The 15,426-nt window shown below is 45.5% G+C and overlaps 1 protein-coding gene across 1 annotated transcript in view; it reads left to right on the forward strand.

The window, feature by feature from the left end:
* The window catches only part of WTIP (WT1 interacting protein), a gene marked incomplete at its 5' end in the record, with an annotated part of 69,064 nt that overhangs the window by 26,831 nt on the left and 26,807 nt on the right, over positions 1-15,426 (forward strand). Inside the window, one exon of the mRNA XM_081335814.1 lies at positions 8,155-8,222. Coding sequence (XP_081191940.1) covers positions 8,155-8,222 — 68 coding nt within the window. The remainder of the gene's footprint in view (positions 1-8,154; positions 8,223-15,426) is intronic.

Genomic DNA, 15,426 nt, shown 5'->3' on the forward strand with positions numbered 1-15,426 from the left:
CAGAACTAGTTGATCAACAACTTTCAGTCAACCTGTATAAGAGAAAAAATGTGCTGCGGGTGTGTTCTCTAGTGAGGAAATGCAGGAAATGAGACGTGCTGAAACAAAACAAATATTGGGGGGGTAGATGATGGCAGTAAGTGATGAGCAGGACACCAAAGCAATGCCAACCTTTAAGGCGCCCTTGGGCATTAAGCCAGCTGGTGACAGCCGGTCCTTAACAAATCATAGACATCCCAGAGCAGACGTGTCAAACACAAGGCCCGGGGCCCAGATCTGGCCCGCGAAGTGGTTTCATGCGGACCGCGAAGCCATCCTGGAAACAGTGAGGGAACGGCCCCCACTGCCTTGGCCCTGGCCCAGAGACCCTTCTCCTGCCAGAGACCCTCAGATCTGTCCCACTCCTCCCCCTCTTTCTCTCCCTCTCTCTCTTTCTCTCCCTCCCTCTCCAATTGTCCCTTCCTTCTTTCCTTCCTTCCTTTCCTCCTTCCTCCCATTGTCATTTCTTTCCTTCCTTCCAAATCCATTTTTACCAAGAAACCTGACGCCCACTTAACTCTTTATGAAGCACCGGAGGAAAGTTGGGGAAGATCTATCAATGATACTTGGAGGTTGCTAGCTCATTTAATAAGCTTTATTCCAGCAACAGAAACACCTCGTATTTGCTCAGAGTCCATCCACACACCCCAACAATGCTGCTGTGGACCGCGGGGCAGGAAGGCACCCTTCACACGGGAGGGATGGAAGATGCACCAAAGCACCCTTCGCCCCGCTCGCCTTCTGCAGATGCGGCCGGAGTCCCAGGTGGGAGGAGATCCGGCACTCAGGGAACTCACAATCAGCTTCTCTTGGGGGATGGAGGCACAAAGCCAGCCAGACAGGACTCGGAGCAGTTGACCGTCCTGGACTACAGCTGCGCTTCCACCTTTCCCAGGGCGGCCCCCGCAGCGGAGCACAGCGGAGGGCACCAGCATGCCCCACTGCCACAGAAGCGGCCTGCCGGAGCAGCCCCAACTCCACCCCTGACAGGCCCTCGTTCCAGAGCCTCCCGCTGCTGGAAACCTGCAGCAGCGGCATAGCGGCAATCTCCCTCGCTCCGTTTCAGCTTGCTTTCTCTTGCAGCAAGGCAAGCTGAAACGGAGCGAGGGAGATTGCAACAGCGCGAGATCAGCCGATTCGCGTTCCTGGCAATCTCCCTCGCTCCGTTTCAGCTTGTTTTCTCTTGCAGCAAGGCAAGCTGAAACCGAGCGAGGGAGATTGCAGCAGTGTGAGATCGGCCTGTTCGCATTCCTGGCAATCTCCCTCGCTCGGTTTCAGCTTGCTTTCTCTTGTAGCAAGGCAAGCTGAAACCGAGCGAGGGAGATTGCAGCAGCGCGAGATCGGCATTTCTCAGCACGCGCCGATTCATGCTCCTGGCAATCTCCCTCGCTTTCCACTTGCGGAGGTCAGGGCTGGCCATACAGATCAGCTGATGATTCCATACGGCCGGCCCCGACCTCCACCAATGGGCTCCAGTCGTTGGAGGTCAGGGCCAGCTGTACGGAGTTGCCAACAGTTGGGGAGGAGGGAGTCGGGCACGTTTTTCCCTCCACACCCGCGTTCTGATGGCTTCACCTGCCCTGGCGCGCATCAGGAAAACAAACGTGGGCCTCGATTCCCACCTGCTGCCCTGGATGAATCCTCGGGTAGGGCGTGCACTGTCTGGCCGCTTTGCTTTCCCCTTTGCATTGCACATCGGGACGAGGAGAGGGGGAAATCTCTCGAGCCCCGGGAGGGAGGCAATGTGAGGGCCGTGAGGGATATCGCAAGCTCGTGGGGGAGGGGAGGAAAAGAAGATGGACGCGAGTGGACGCAAACACCTACCTGCCGAGGGAGTGGATGGCTTTGTCCCCTTCAGGCTGGCGCTTGTTTCTGGGGGAAGGACAACATGGTTGCTGCACAATGAGTCCCAGGGGAGGGCGGGTTCTCACTCTGCGCCTGTGCTCTTCGCACGGCCTGGTAGGTTCCTGCAGCAGCATGTTTTCCGGCAGCAAGTAAGCTAGGAAGGAGCAGGGGGGAGGTGGGGGGAGGCAGGGGGGGAGGAAGGCGACGCCGCGTACCACCAGCCCCGTGCTCGCGTACCACCGGTTGAAAAGCTCTGTCTTAGATCTCTCAACAACCTTCAGTACCATCAACTGTTGTATCCTTCTGGACTGTCTGGGGGAGTCGGAGGCAGCTGGGAACACGGGAGCCCCCTTGTGTGGTGGGGGAGGAAAGATCAAGTTGTAAGACCTGCTTTGCAGGGAGCCTGACAGCCCTCTTCTCTCTCTGCTCCTTTTCAATATCTATATGAAGCTACTAGGAGAATTCAACTTCAATACTGTGGGACGATACCCAGTTATCCATGTCTGTCCCTGGCTCTCCCAGGGAAGCTCTGGGGTTCTTTCCCAGCATCTGGTGGTGGTGAGTCTGGCTGGGGAAGAAATCGCTGTTCAATCCAGCCAGGACTGAATGATTCTGGGATTGAGGTTTCCCAGATCCGGGAAGGGTTTGTATCTTTTGTTCTAGATGGGGGTGACGCTCCTCCATTCAGACATGGTGCACAATCTGAGGTTTTTCCTGGACTCGCAGCTTCTGCTGGAACTGCAGGTGGCAGCATTGCCTGGGGTGCCTTAGCACAACTGCACCTCATTTACCAGTTGCTTCCGTTCCTGGACCATGAGGACCTGCTCATTATCACACATGCCTCGGTCACCTCCTGATGGGATTATTGCAAAACATGGGGATACCCTGGAAGCTTCATTTGGTCCAGAATGCAGCAATGTGGGTAGTTATGAGAGCAACTCATTATGGCCCCACTATTTTGCAAGTTGTACTGGATTCTATAATAAAACTTGCATGGAACACTTTTATAATGAAATAAAAATAGGCTTTTATCCCCAGGGAAATACTGTAAAAATTACAACTAGGAAGGTAAGAAAAGAGAATTGGAGGGTGATTCAACCCCCTTCACAAGAAATTTGAATTCCATCTGCTTAGCCACGCATTTAATGAAATTGTTTGAATTGTTTTTTTGATGTAAACAGAATGGAACTGTGGGGACTTTTTTTTTACAATAACCTATGTAAAATAGACACATCTCATTTTGTATATGAGAAAACAGGTTATTCTTCTCCACCTCCCCTCCGCTTCTCCACTTTTTCTGCTAGCGAGCACTTGCTTGCTTCAAGCTTCCATCTGGGTGTAGATCCTAAACAAGTCACTACAAGCCATCTCCGCTTAAGGACATGGTAAAGCCAGGGGGGGGGGCACTTTTAAGTCTGGATAAAAGAAGGCCTGAGCAGCCTTCTGCCTCCCTCCCTCTCCCCCCAAATCTAAAAATATTCTTTGATGTAGTCCAAATTCCAGTAGCTTCTATGATGGCACAGCAGACGATATCAACAGAAAGAAAGAAGATTTAGTAATTATTGGATATAAAATTAGGGCTTCAATGTCATTTCAGAAAAATATAAACTATTAGCCCTCAGTTCCTTCCCTTCTTTCTGCATGGTGGGCTGGAGATGTTGGGTTGAAATGGCCCCAGAAGTTCCCTGACTTTTTCCAAAGAGAATCATGGCTTATAAGAACGATTCAGGAGAATGGCTGGATGAGGGGTAACAATGCATGGATGAGTTGGAAAAAGTAGCACACAGCATCTTTGCAACTTTTGGGATCAAGCGATCCCCACATGTTATAAGTGCCATAATTGGGACTGGAATTTCCATCACTAAGCAATGCAGCCATAAAGTGTGAGCTTGCACAATCCTGGCACTCTCTGTTGCCATCACTAACCAAGAATTATGCATGGCTTAGCAAGCACTCACCCCAACCCAAACAAGCTTGGTAAGATAAGAGACTGCTTTTCCTTCAACTCCCCCACTGGCCTCTCTTTTGCCACCTGCCCCCAATCTCCACCTTTTGACCACCCTCAAAAAGCTGCCGCACTGCATAAAGCTGCCATTGCAGGAAGCACCAGCACGGTAGCAGAAAACCACAGCAGTGTGGAGCCACTGCCCTTTGTGAGGCATTTTCCCCAGGTCTCATAAGGAAACCACTACACAACCTGGGGAAGAAAAATGCCTCAGAAGTGGGAGCAGGAAGAGGTCAAAGGGGATCAAGGAACATGGAGTGCAGGGGATCTAAAGAACATGAAGTCATAAATGCAGATGGATTTCCAAACACCTCAATTTTGATCATAAGACTTAGGACTACTTATAAGTCACTTCATTCAGCACCCCTGTAACTTCAAGCTGTTAGTCATAAGTCAAGGACCAGCTATAAAAGTCCCATTCCCCAGGGGAAGTGGAACAGACCATTTATGTGGAGCAGACCCTGCAGGAGAGAGGTGGTGGTGTGAACTGAGAAAAACTAAGGATAACTTTGAAATCAAGGTGATGCTATAGTCTTATCGTTCTCTGGAAATACGGCTTGTTCAGCTGCATGAGTGTCTAGGTCTTGTGACTTTCAACACAAAAGTTCTAAGATTTGTTGTCGTGAGGTATGTTTCTTACTTCTCATGGCCCACAGATGCCTTTATGTCCTAGGAAGATCATCTGCAAGTAGAAACTTCCTAGTTTGACTTCTAGAATGTTTTTTTAATAGTAGCGAACTTCAAACCTGGCCCTTTATGACCTGTGGACTTCAACTCCCAGAATTCCTCAGCCAGACATGCTGGCTGAGTGATGTGCAGACTTTTATGGCCTACTGTGTTGTCTTCGGATTTTCTTGCAGTAAGGGAGGAATCTCATAATCTGGGCTAATCATGTGATGTTTGGTGTAAAGAAGTTTATAATTTCATTCTATAAACACCTGATGTGTCAAAACCCATTCCTATTTTATTTCATTTCAATTCTATTTCGTTCCACCTTTTCCTGGGTTTTGCCATACTTCCAAGGGGGAGGGGGGATGTGCCTGCAGGGCTATTACTTTCACTTCCTCTATTTGCTACAGTGTAATTCTTTACTTTGGTTATTTGGTCTGTATCCTGTTTCCTGCCTTATCTCTCTCTCTGAACTCTTTTAACCTATGATGCCTGGTTTATGTCTAGGCTCCCAGAGAAAGGTGTGAAGAAGTGCTGCATGAGCTGGAGACAGGCCGATGTTATCTCCTGGTTCCCACAACGGACTTAAGACTTGGAGATTGGCTATCCCACATCGGGCGGTCGATCTATGGAGTGGGGTCCTGCTTGGGGTTATTATAATCTACTGTGTTGTGCGGGAAATCTCAGATCCTGTCTATTATGCCTGCTATCACCTACTCTTAATAAAAGTTCCTGCTTGGAAGTAATTGTTTCCAAGAGGTCTGCTTTCTTAAGATGTGGGCTTGAAGTGTGTCCTGACGTGATGATTACTGCATGAGTAGATCTTCAGGAGGTTGTTCTAATAGATCTCCAAGTTAGTTGCTAATGTGTTTGCCTGGGAGCAGGATTAAGTTGAAGGAATATATACATTTACTACAAGCAAGGAAATCTTAATTACTTGAAACAGAACATCCAGAGCATATTGGTCAGTGTCTAACAATTTAATTTGAACTTTTATGGTAAGAGAATAGTAATCTTCCACGTCCAGCTATTGCACAGTGGGAATTTAAAAGAAGTTAGAACCATTTGTGTAGTGGTCATTCCCAATTTCAAATTTGGTGACAAAATTCATAAACCAGAATTTCTGAATCGTGCTGCAGTACAAGCATATCAACAGGTTCCTGGAGCCCTTGTCAGAGATCCGATTCCCCTTCACAGGCTAAAGGGCCATTGTGGCAGAGTGAGCCCTGGTCATCCGTAAGCCATCCTAAGGAGCCATATAAATGTGTGAGGGTCCCCCACTGTACGTTTTACTTGTTAGCTTCCGCTAAGGTCAGGAACAAGCTACTTACTCAGAGGGATGATACAGGAAGGACGTGAGCATTGAAATCCAGCATCTTGGGAAGGAGACAGCGCAGGAGAGACTGATATTTCCAAATGAAGCACCATTTTTAGATTCATTCATTTATGCATTCACACATTCATTCATTCATTTGCCCATCTTGCGTAGAGGTGACTAGAACACATTCTGCATAAAACTCAACAACTGCATATCACTGCCCGTCCACACGGAGCGGTCCCCGGTTATTTCAGACAGATCAGTTGGCTCAGGTTGTGAATAGGGAAAGCCAAAAGTTCCTTCTTTGTGCTTCCTTCTTTCACAAAGATAAAATGTCGTTCACTGAAGGGGAGCTTCCAGGTCCCCAAGGCAAATCCACTTAAGGAAGCCCATGTGCCCTTTTTGCCCCCAAGGGCCTCTACAGGAGACTTGGCTTTGGATCTCTCCATCTTGGCTACTGATCTGCTCTTGATTCTTGGAATTTTGCATGAGTAATCCAGAGAACTTCAGAAATGCTGAAATGGGGAGGCAATAAATGAGCAAGCTTGGCAGGGAGGGCAGGGAAGTCGCAAGGCTGTCACATTTGAGCTGCTTTTTCTGTGGTGCTCTAAAGCAGAGGTCTCCAACCTTTTGGGCACCAGGTTCCGTGGAGAAAGGTTTTTCCGCGGACTGGAGGGGGCGTGGTTTTCTGTGCTGCCTGCATCTTGCAGATGGGGCTTTGCTTGTTTGTGTGGCCTAGTTGCTGGCATGCCGCTGCCCGATACCGGTCCACAGATCGGGGGTTGGGGATCCCTGCTCTAAAGCAAGGCTTTTCTACCTTTTCACAGATTGTGCCACTTTTAGGACATGACAGTATTTGAGTACCACCAGTGCTTAGCAAGGTGTCGAAAACGTGATGACTAAAAAAAGGGGGGGGAATTTTGGGTATACTGATTAAATTCATTTGTTGTTATAGAAATGGCTAGTTTATAATATTATGGAAAAGTAGAAAGCTGAGGTTCAGTGTTAATGCCTCATTCTACTGCAACAGAGGAAGTCGGAAGTCAGTGCCTTTTTTTCCCTTTCTCCCCCTCACTTTTTCCCCCTTTTTCCTCCCCACTGTGTCCTACTGTTTGCTTTTATATTTTTATATTTTATTCTATAATCTAATAAAATGTTACAAACTGTAAAAAAAAGGAGATAAAGTACCGGTTTTAATTTCTTCATTGGCGGCTCCTTTGCTGAATCACTTTCCCTTTGCACTGGCAAATCTATGCTGAATTATCCATATTTGTTAATATGCACCACTACCTTGGTAGTCAGATGGCTGGTCGGCCCTTCTTCTTCTCTCTTCTTCCTCCCTACTTGCTGGGTTCTCCTTCCGCGGCTGCTTCTTCTTCCTTCTCTCTCTTTTTCCTCTCTGCCGGCCTGGCTCTCCCCTTCCGCAGCTTCTTCTTCCACCCTGTCTGCTGGGTTCTCCTTTCACAGCTGCTTCTTCCTTCTCTCTTTTTCTTCTTTGCCTCCTGGGCTCTCCCCTTCCACAGCCTCTTCTCCGTCCCTTTCTCTTTCCCTGTTGTCTTTTTCCCCCCTCTCCCGCCAAAACTACTCCGTTTATATCCTCCCCTCTCCCCTCCTCCTTCTCTTCTGTGCACCTCCAGCTGACTTTTCTCCTCAAGGCTGAGCTTTTCTGCCTCTCCATCCCCTTCTCTTCTCCCCCCCTTGTCTTATTTTTCTCTCCCTTTCCTGCCACAACTTCCTCCTTTTATATCCTCCCCTCTCCCCCCTCTTTTTCACTGCCCCTCCAGCTACACGCTGCTTCTGGGAGCGCCAATCATCTGGAGCCCGGCACTGATCCTGGGGCTGCTGCCAAGTCCCGGCAGCCCTGCAGAACAACCAATCAGCTCGTAGCCATGTGCACTACAAGCCGTCTCTCCCTCAGGCTTGTGCAGCACTGCCGCCACTTCAGCTCATTCCCCTCTCCCGCTACACCTGTCTCGAAGGGTGCCGTACCACCTGCCAGGTGCCAAAGCCCAGCTCATAAAGCATAAAGCACAAGCTTTAGAAAGCTGATGGACCGCATCTCAGGACTGAGTCCCAGAAAGCTGCAAGACCAAATTGTTTTAATTTACTTCTAAACTTCCTTAATTACCCTTATGTGAAAAATTGCTTTTGTACCCACAACTGTAGTTTGAGCAGATACTCCTGAAGGTCCTCTATTCCTATCCATTGTATTGTTACTAATCCCCTTTTATAATATCCCCAAAATATTAAAGGTCTGACAGTACAATATTTTTAACAGGGAGAAGATTACGAGGGAAAGCCTTCTACAATGTTAATGGAAAGGTCTACTGTGAAGAAGACTTCCTAGTAAGTAAGATTTTAGGCATCTTGTAGGGATTAATGAATGTGTGTACAAAGTTCGCAGGCAGCAGCTATACATTAAATGAGGCACAAAGACAAATTGTGAATACTTTGTTAAATCCTTAAGAGGTTGGGTACTGATAGTAGCAGAGGAATTTCTTTTTTTCCAAGTTACCTTGATTGTGCTCCTCTCTGAGGAGCTGCTGTAAGGCATAATACCAGATTCTGGTAAAATCTAGTATACTAGCTTTATACATGCCACCATGTGAATTTTTGCACAGGCTTCTCCTTACTTTAAGTATAAATTACAGACCCATTTTGACAGATTGGAGATAGAAAGGAATCTATCCACAAGACTTGACTGGTTTTCCATCATAATCCTATTTATTTGTATAATTCTATTGCATTTGAGAACTAATTGTGGGATGAACTGTTCTCTCTTGTTGCTAAAGGAAGATGGCTGGATGGCAGCTTCCTGTGTCTGATGGTGTGTCTGTGTATACCTGTGTATGTGTGTAAAGCCAAGATAGCCATGTCCCATATGAATATGCCTCATTTCTTTTCACGTGGGTCACAGGGTTGTGGCTGCATAGAACATAGCATAGTCATGGCCACCATCCTAACTTTTTCAGTCATCCCTGCATGCTGATACTTCCCTGTTATGTGCACAATCCGCAGTATAATCTCACGACTGAAAGGAGAAACCGTTTTAAGCCAGCTCTTGTAGAGTTCTAAACTGCTTATTGAGTTAGCCATGAAAGCCAGCTGGGTGACTCTGGACAAGTCAGCAGGAGATGGTGAGTTCTAGCCCAGCCTTAGCCATGAAAGCCAACTGGCTGACTTCAGGCCAGTCACCTGAAGATGGTGGTTTGTCCCACCTCAGCCATGAAAGCTGGCTGGGTGACTTCAGGTCAGTCACCCAGACGTGGTGAGTCCTAGTCCTGTCATAGCTATGAAAGCCAGCTAAGTGACTTGGGCCAATCACCAGGAGATGGTGAGTTCTAGTCCTGCCTTAGGCATGAAAGCTGGCTGGGTGACTTTGGGCCAGTCTCTCTTACTCAGCTCAACCCACCTCACAGGGTGGTGATTGTGGAGAAAATAGGAGCAAGGTATGTTTGATATGTTTGCCAACTTGGCAGTTATTTATAAAAACAATAAAGGTGGAATGCAAATAAGTAAGCATTTTGACTATCTTGGATCAAGGCATAAATATTGACAGTGAATTTGTGGAAGATTAATTATTTGGATAAAATCCTGAAATCCTGAGATCAAATATTGGGAGTAATAACAGGCACAAAATATGCCATAGAAGCAGTCATATGATTGTGGGGCTGGCTTGCCCAATTGTTAGACCATCTCCTTAGACGGGGGCCAACTTGGCTGAAGAACATCCATGGAAGGCAGCTATTTTGGGGCAGACAAGTGGCCATTTCATGTAGGTAGTAATTAGGATGCATTGCCTACTTAACAATAATCCTGAGTTAGAAGGAGTTATAGGGACCACTAAATCTAACAGGCAGCCTTACCCAGGCAGGGCCCAGCCGAGCAGAGACAGCCCGACTCCCACAGCCCTCTCCCTGCCTCCTTCCAGCCCCACAGAACTCCCCGGGGGAGACTTGGATCAGCATTCCCTCCCCCACTTCCTGCTAGCCTGGTCTGGCGGAGGACAAAAGGCCTGGCTGCAAAACCTGAGTGTGTGAGGCTTGGAGCCAGAGACCTCTCCCATCTCTCAAGCTGAGCGGCCAGCCAAGAGGAGCAGAGCAGACAGAGCAGCTGAGCCAGCCAGAAAGCTGAAGGGAGTCCCGACCGCGGCAGAGAGGAGCACCGGAAGACAGAAGAGCCGGCAGAGAAGACAGCAAGAGCAGCGAGCAACAGAAATGAAGGCGACAATTAAGTTTGAGGTCCCAATAGGCAGGGAGGGAGGGAAGGCCCCCAGTAAAGAATAAAAAGGAGTTGGAGCTCAAAAACTTTAGAACAACCGGAGGGAAGGGAAGGATAAATAAAGCTAACGTAATAGTAAGAAGGTTAAATAAATAACAAGGTAAAAAAAACGAGCACAAACAGAAAAAAGGATAGGGAGCGAGATAGGCACTTAGAACGGAGAAGGAAGAAACAAGGCTAAGGGCGAAGCACGTCCACCCATCAGAAAGAGGAGTTTTCAAACAACAAACTCATGGAACAGGCGAATGAATGATACTGTGGGGGTATGCAGTACATGTTCCATGTATGTGCTTACTCCCAAAGAATACCCAAATTATACATGCGTTGGATGTAAACTATTTGAACTATTAGAGGAAAAAGCAAGGCACTTAGAGGCAGCTCTGGCCAAACTCGAACCTACACGAGAAAGCTATAACCAAACCGAACCGAATAATGAACAAATAACTCCCGGAAGATTTGACACTGCTGATAAACCCTTGGAGGAAGACAAATGGAGGTATGTCACACATACAAGGAAACACAATAATCAAAGGAAACAGCGGCACACAACTAACAAACCCCTGCTGCCAATCTAACCCAACCAGAAGCAGCCCCATTAAAACTCAGCAATTGATTTCTCCCCCTGGATGGAAGTGTGCAGACCCACAACCTCCCCTCCAAAGAAAACAAGCAGACACCTCGCAAAGAAACCACACGAAACATCCCTAAAAGAGTCACATCAACAAACACACCTGAGATAAACAGAAAAGCGACCCAGACTGCAGCCCCCCCCAAAAGGAAGCTGAGTGTTGGTAATAGGAGATTCTATCCCCAAAGGAACAGAATCGGCATATGCAGACCAGACATGCAGTCCAGGGAGGTATGCTGTCTTCCTGGAGCAAAAATGAAAGATGTGGCTGAGAACCTAACCAAAATAATTAGCCCCACAGATTACTGTCCTTTCCTCCTCCTTCACATTGGGACGAATGACACAACAAAGAACCTGAGTACAATAGTGAGAGACTACAAACAACTAGGCAATAAAGTTAAGAAGCTAGGAGCACAAGGAGTGTTCTCATCAGTACTCCCAACAAAAGGCCAACCCCCATTGAGGGGAAAAAGAATTCTAGAAATAAACCACTGGCTAAAGGGTTGGTATCACGAAGAAAACTTTGGTTTCCTGGATCATGGACTGCATTTCCTATGCGAAGGACTCTTGGCAAGAGATGGGCTGCACCTCACAAAAATGGAAAAATGTATTCGGAAAAAGACTGGCACAACTCATCAGAACGGCTTTAAACTAAAATTGAGGGGGGAGGGTGACCAATCTTTAGACTCCCTAGAACACAAAGTGAGAAATCCCAAGAAAAGAAACAATGAGGTAGGGAGTGATGAGGAAAAAGAAAAACTCAAGCAACAATCAGGAGATGCAGGAAACATACCCATGGACAGGCATAAAAGCCTTAAATGCTTATATACAAATGCTCAAAGCTTGGGGAACAAACAGGGTAAACTACAAGCAATAGTACACGAGGGAGGGTATGACATAGCTGGCATTACAGAAACCTGGTGGGATGAAACCCATGAATGGAATGGACTGATGGTTACAAATTGTTCAAAAAAGCAGGTCTACAAAAAGAGGAATGGGAGTTGCACTATATGTAAGAGAACACTACATGTCTGCAGAAATGCACATGATCCAAGACAAAATCTCCCCAGAATGTATATGGGTCAATATAAAAGAGAAAAAAGTGACATTGCCATAGGTGTATATTACAGGCCACCCAACAACCCAAGAAGCATGGGAAATTGAAAAATGCAGTCATAAAAGCCCATAGAAGCACAATACCACTCAAAAAGAAAAACAAGAAATTCAAGAATAAGCCAGCATGGCTGCACAAAGATCTCTCTGACAGACTGAAAGACAAAAAGAACAAATACAAAAAAATGGAAAAAGGGGCACATAATTAAGGCTGATTATCAGCAGACAGCCAGAACATGCAAAGATGAAGTCAGGAAAGCAAAGGCTCAGAATGAACAAAGACTTGCAACAGAAATCAAGGATAATAAAAAAAAGTTTCTACCAACACATTAACAACAAGAAAAAAGAAGGAAACTGTAGGTCCACTAAAGAGAGAAGATGGCAAGGAAATAATAGGTAACGGAGAAAACATAGCTACTTAACTCATACTTTGCATCAGTCTTCCCACAAAAAGAAACTATAGCCCAACATACCAAAAGACAAAAGACAAACTAGAAACAAAAGACAAACTAGAAACAAAATTAAAATAAGCAAGAAAATGGTAAGAGAACACCTATCTGACCTTGACAAATATAAATCACCGGACAGATTACATCCCAGAGTTCTGAAACAGCTGGCAGATGTTATCTGAGAACCACTGCACCACATCTTTCATAAATCCTGGAGCACCAGGGACGTACCTGAGGATTGGAAAAGGGCTGATGTGGTTCCCATCTTCAAGAAAGGGAAAAAAAATAGACCCAGGAAACTACAGACCAATCAGTCTAACATCAATACTTGGGAAGATCTTGGAAAAGTAAAAAAACGGATCTGCGAACAACTAGAAGAAAACCAAGTTATAACCAGTAGCCAGCACAGGTTCATCAAAAACAGATCATGCCAAACCAATCTTATTTCATTCTTTGATAAAGTGACCAGTAGACCAGCGAAACGTTGTGGAAATAGTATACTTAGACTTCAGTAAAAAAAAGCAAAGTTTTACATTTAGGCAGGAAAAACCAAAGGTTTAAGTACAGATTAGGCGAGACCTGGCTCAAGAACAGCAACTGTGAGAGGGACCTTGGAGTCCTAGTGGACAATCACTTCACTATGAGCCAGTACTGTGGAGCAGCAGCCAAAAAAGCTAATACAATCCTGGGTTGTATAAACAGAGGCATATAATCAAGTTCATGCGAGGCATTAGTACCGCTTTATAAAACCCTAGTAAGACCACACCTGGAATACTGCAGCCAATTTTGGTCACCATATCACAAAAAAGATGTTGAGAGTTTGGAAAAAATTCAGAGAAGAGCAACTAAGATGATCCAAGGTCTGGAGACCAAAACATACGAAGAACGGCTGCAGGACTTGGGTTTGGCTAGTGTAAAGAAAAGAAGAAACGGGGGCGATATGATAGCAATATTCCAGTATTTGAGGGGCTGCCACAAAGAAGAGGGGGTCACGTTATTCACCAAAGCACCAGAGGGCAGGACAAGAAACAATGGTTGGAAACTGACCAAAGAGAGAAGCAACCTGGAATTAAGGAGAAACTTCCTGACAGTGAGGACAATCAACCAGTGGAACAGCTGGCCTTCAAAAATCATGGGTGCTCCATCATTAGAGATTTTTAAGAAGAGACTAGACAGTCACTTGTCTGAAATGGTATAGACAGGGCTTTTTTTGTCATCGAACGCCCAGAACGGAGTTCTGGCACCTTTTTTGGATGGAACTTTATAGGGTAGGCAAGGCGGGTTCGTATGACGTGTGAGTTCCGGCACCTTTTTTTTTTTACAAAAAAAGCAGTGGGTATAGGTTCTCCTACTTGAGCAGGGGGCTGGACTAGAAGACCTCCAAGGTCCCTTCCAGCTCTATTCTGTTCTGTTCCATTCTATTCCTCTGCTCCATGGAGAAATCTAAACTTAAACATGCATGCATGTAACATTCAGTCATAATCTGTCTTGCTGTAACATCAATCCATAATTTTGGTTTTTTTGTGGTGACCTCTTTTTAGATATTTGAAGAATGCTATTCTGTCCTTCCCCAGTTTTCTCTTTTCAGGACTTCCCAGCTGCTTAGCATATCGTCATAGGACTTGGTTTGAAGTCCCATGATTGTCCTAGTTGTTTTTTTCTGAACCTTTTCTACATTGTTTGAAACAATTTGTTCTCTTAAACCAGGGGTCTTTAAACTTAGTCCTTTTATGACTTGTGGACTTCAACTCCCAGAATTCCTCAGCCAGCATGCCTGGCTGAGGAATTCTGGGAGTTGCAGTCCACAAGTCATAATAGAGCCAAGTTTGAAGACCCTTGCCTTAAACTGTTTATAATACTCAAAGAATGCTTAAATAAATGTAGAATAAAATACAGGTATTCCTTGCTTAGTGACCGCATTTGGTACTGACAATCTATTGCTAATATGCAGTCACTAAGTGAAACATCACATGACTTTGACAGATTTATATCACTTCCCATTTAGTCATTAAGCAAGTCACCACAGGTTGTTTAGTGAGACATCAAGTGACTACGATTTGCAATTTTACTGCCCATTTTTCTGTTCATTCTGCAAATGGGGACCATGTGACTGTGGGATGCTGTGACAGTTATAAGCATGAGGACCCGTTATAAAGGTTGTCGTATCTTTGAATTGTCGCTAAACAGGACAGTTATTTTTTACTTTATTTATTTATTTTAATTCCATTTATATCCCGCCCTTCTCCGAAGACTCAGGGCGGCTTACAAGCTTAGCAGTAGCCTTCATTCTATGTATATGCCTGCTTGTTAGGGCTTTCACACACACCCCCAAGCGGCATTATTACAAAGTCAGCTTAATTGCCCCCAACAATCTGGGTCCTCATTTTTACCTACCTCGGAAGGATGGAAGGCTGAGTCAACCTTGAGCCTGGTGGGATGCGAACCTGCACTAATTGCAGGCAGCTGGTGTTACTTAAGGAGGCATTAGCCCACTGCTCCACCAAGATAAACAAGATCTGTGTGTAGAACTTTGCTTCTATTGATTCAGCCAAAAAATTGATTTATCTTGTTTGTGCCAATTCAAATCAAATGGCCCTGTGAACAATCTCTAAAATTTCAGTTACAGAATTTCAGAGGCCATTCCTGTTGTTGATGGTCTCTTTCAACCCATCAGGATTCTAGCCTCTCTTCTTGTCCTTCTCTTAATAATACTAATCTTCCAGAAGAACCCAAATGTTGAATTAAAGATAAACTCATTAAAGCCAGCTAAGAGAAAAGATTATAATGTAATACATTTCACAGATCAATAGTGTTTTCGCTATGAAAATTTAAGATCGATGGGTCAAATTGTGCTCCCACCCTTGGCCTCAACATATTTGTATTCCTTGTGGTATGTTTGAGATGCAAACACAGACAAGCATCTCATTTTAAAGCTTGACAAATAACATAAATCATATAGCTTCTAGTTGGGAAGGTCCTGAAATATCAATTAAACTGTTCAAATGTTCTTGCTGTCTGAGTTGACATAATCTCCTCAACTCAACCCCTATCCTATTTTAACAACAACAAAAAAAGGACA

Source organism: Vipera berus, assembly GCF_964194415.1.
Source record: "Vipera berus genome assembly, chromosome: 10".
Lineage (NCBI taxonomy): Eukaryota > Metazoa > Chordata > Lepidosauria > Squamata > Viperidae > Vipera > Vipera berus.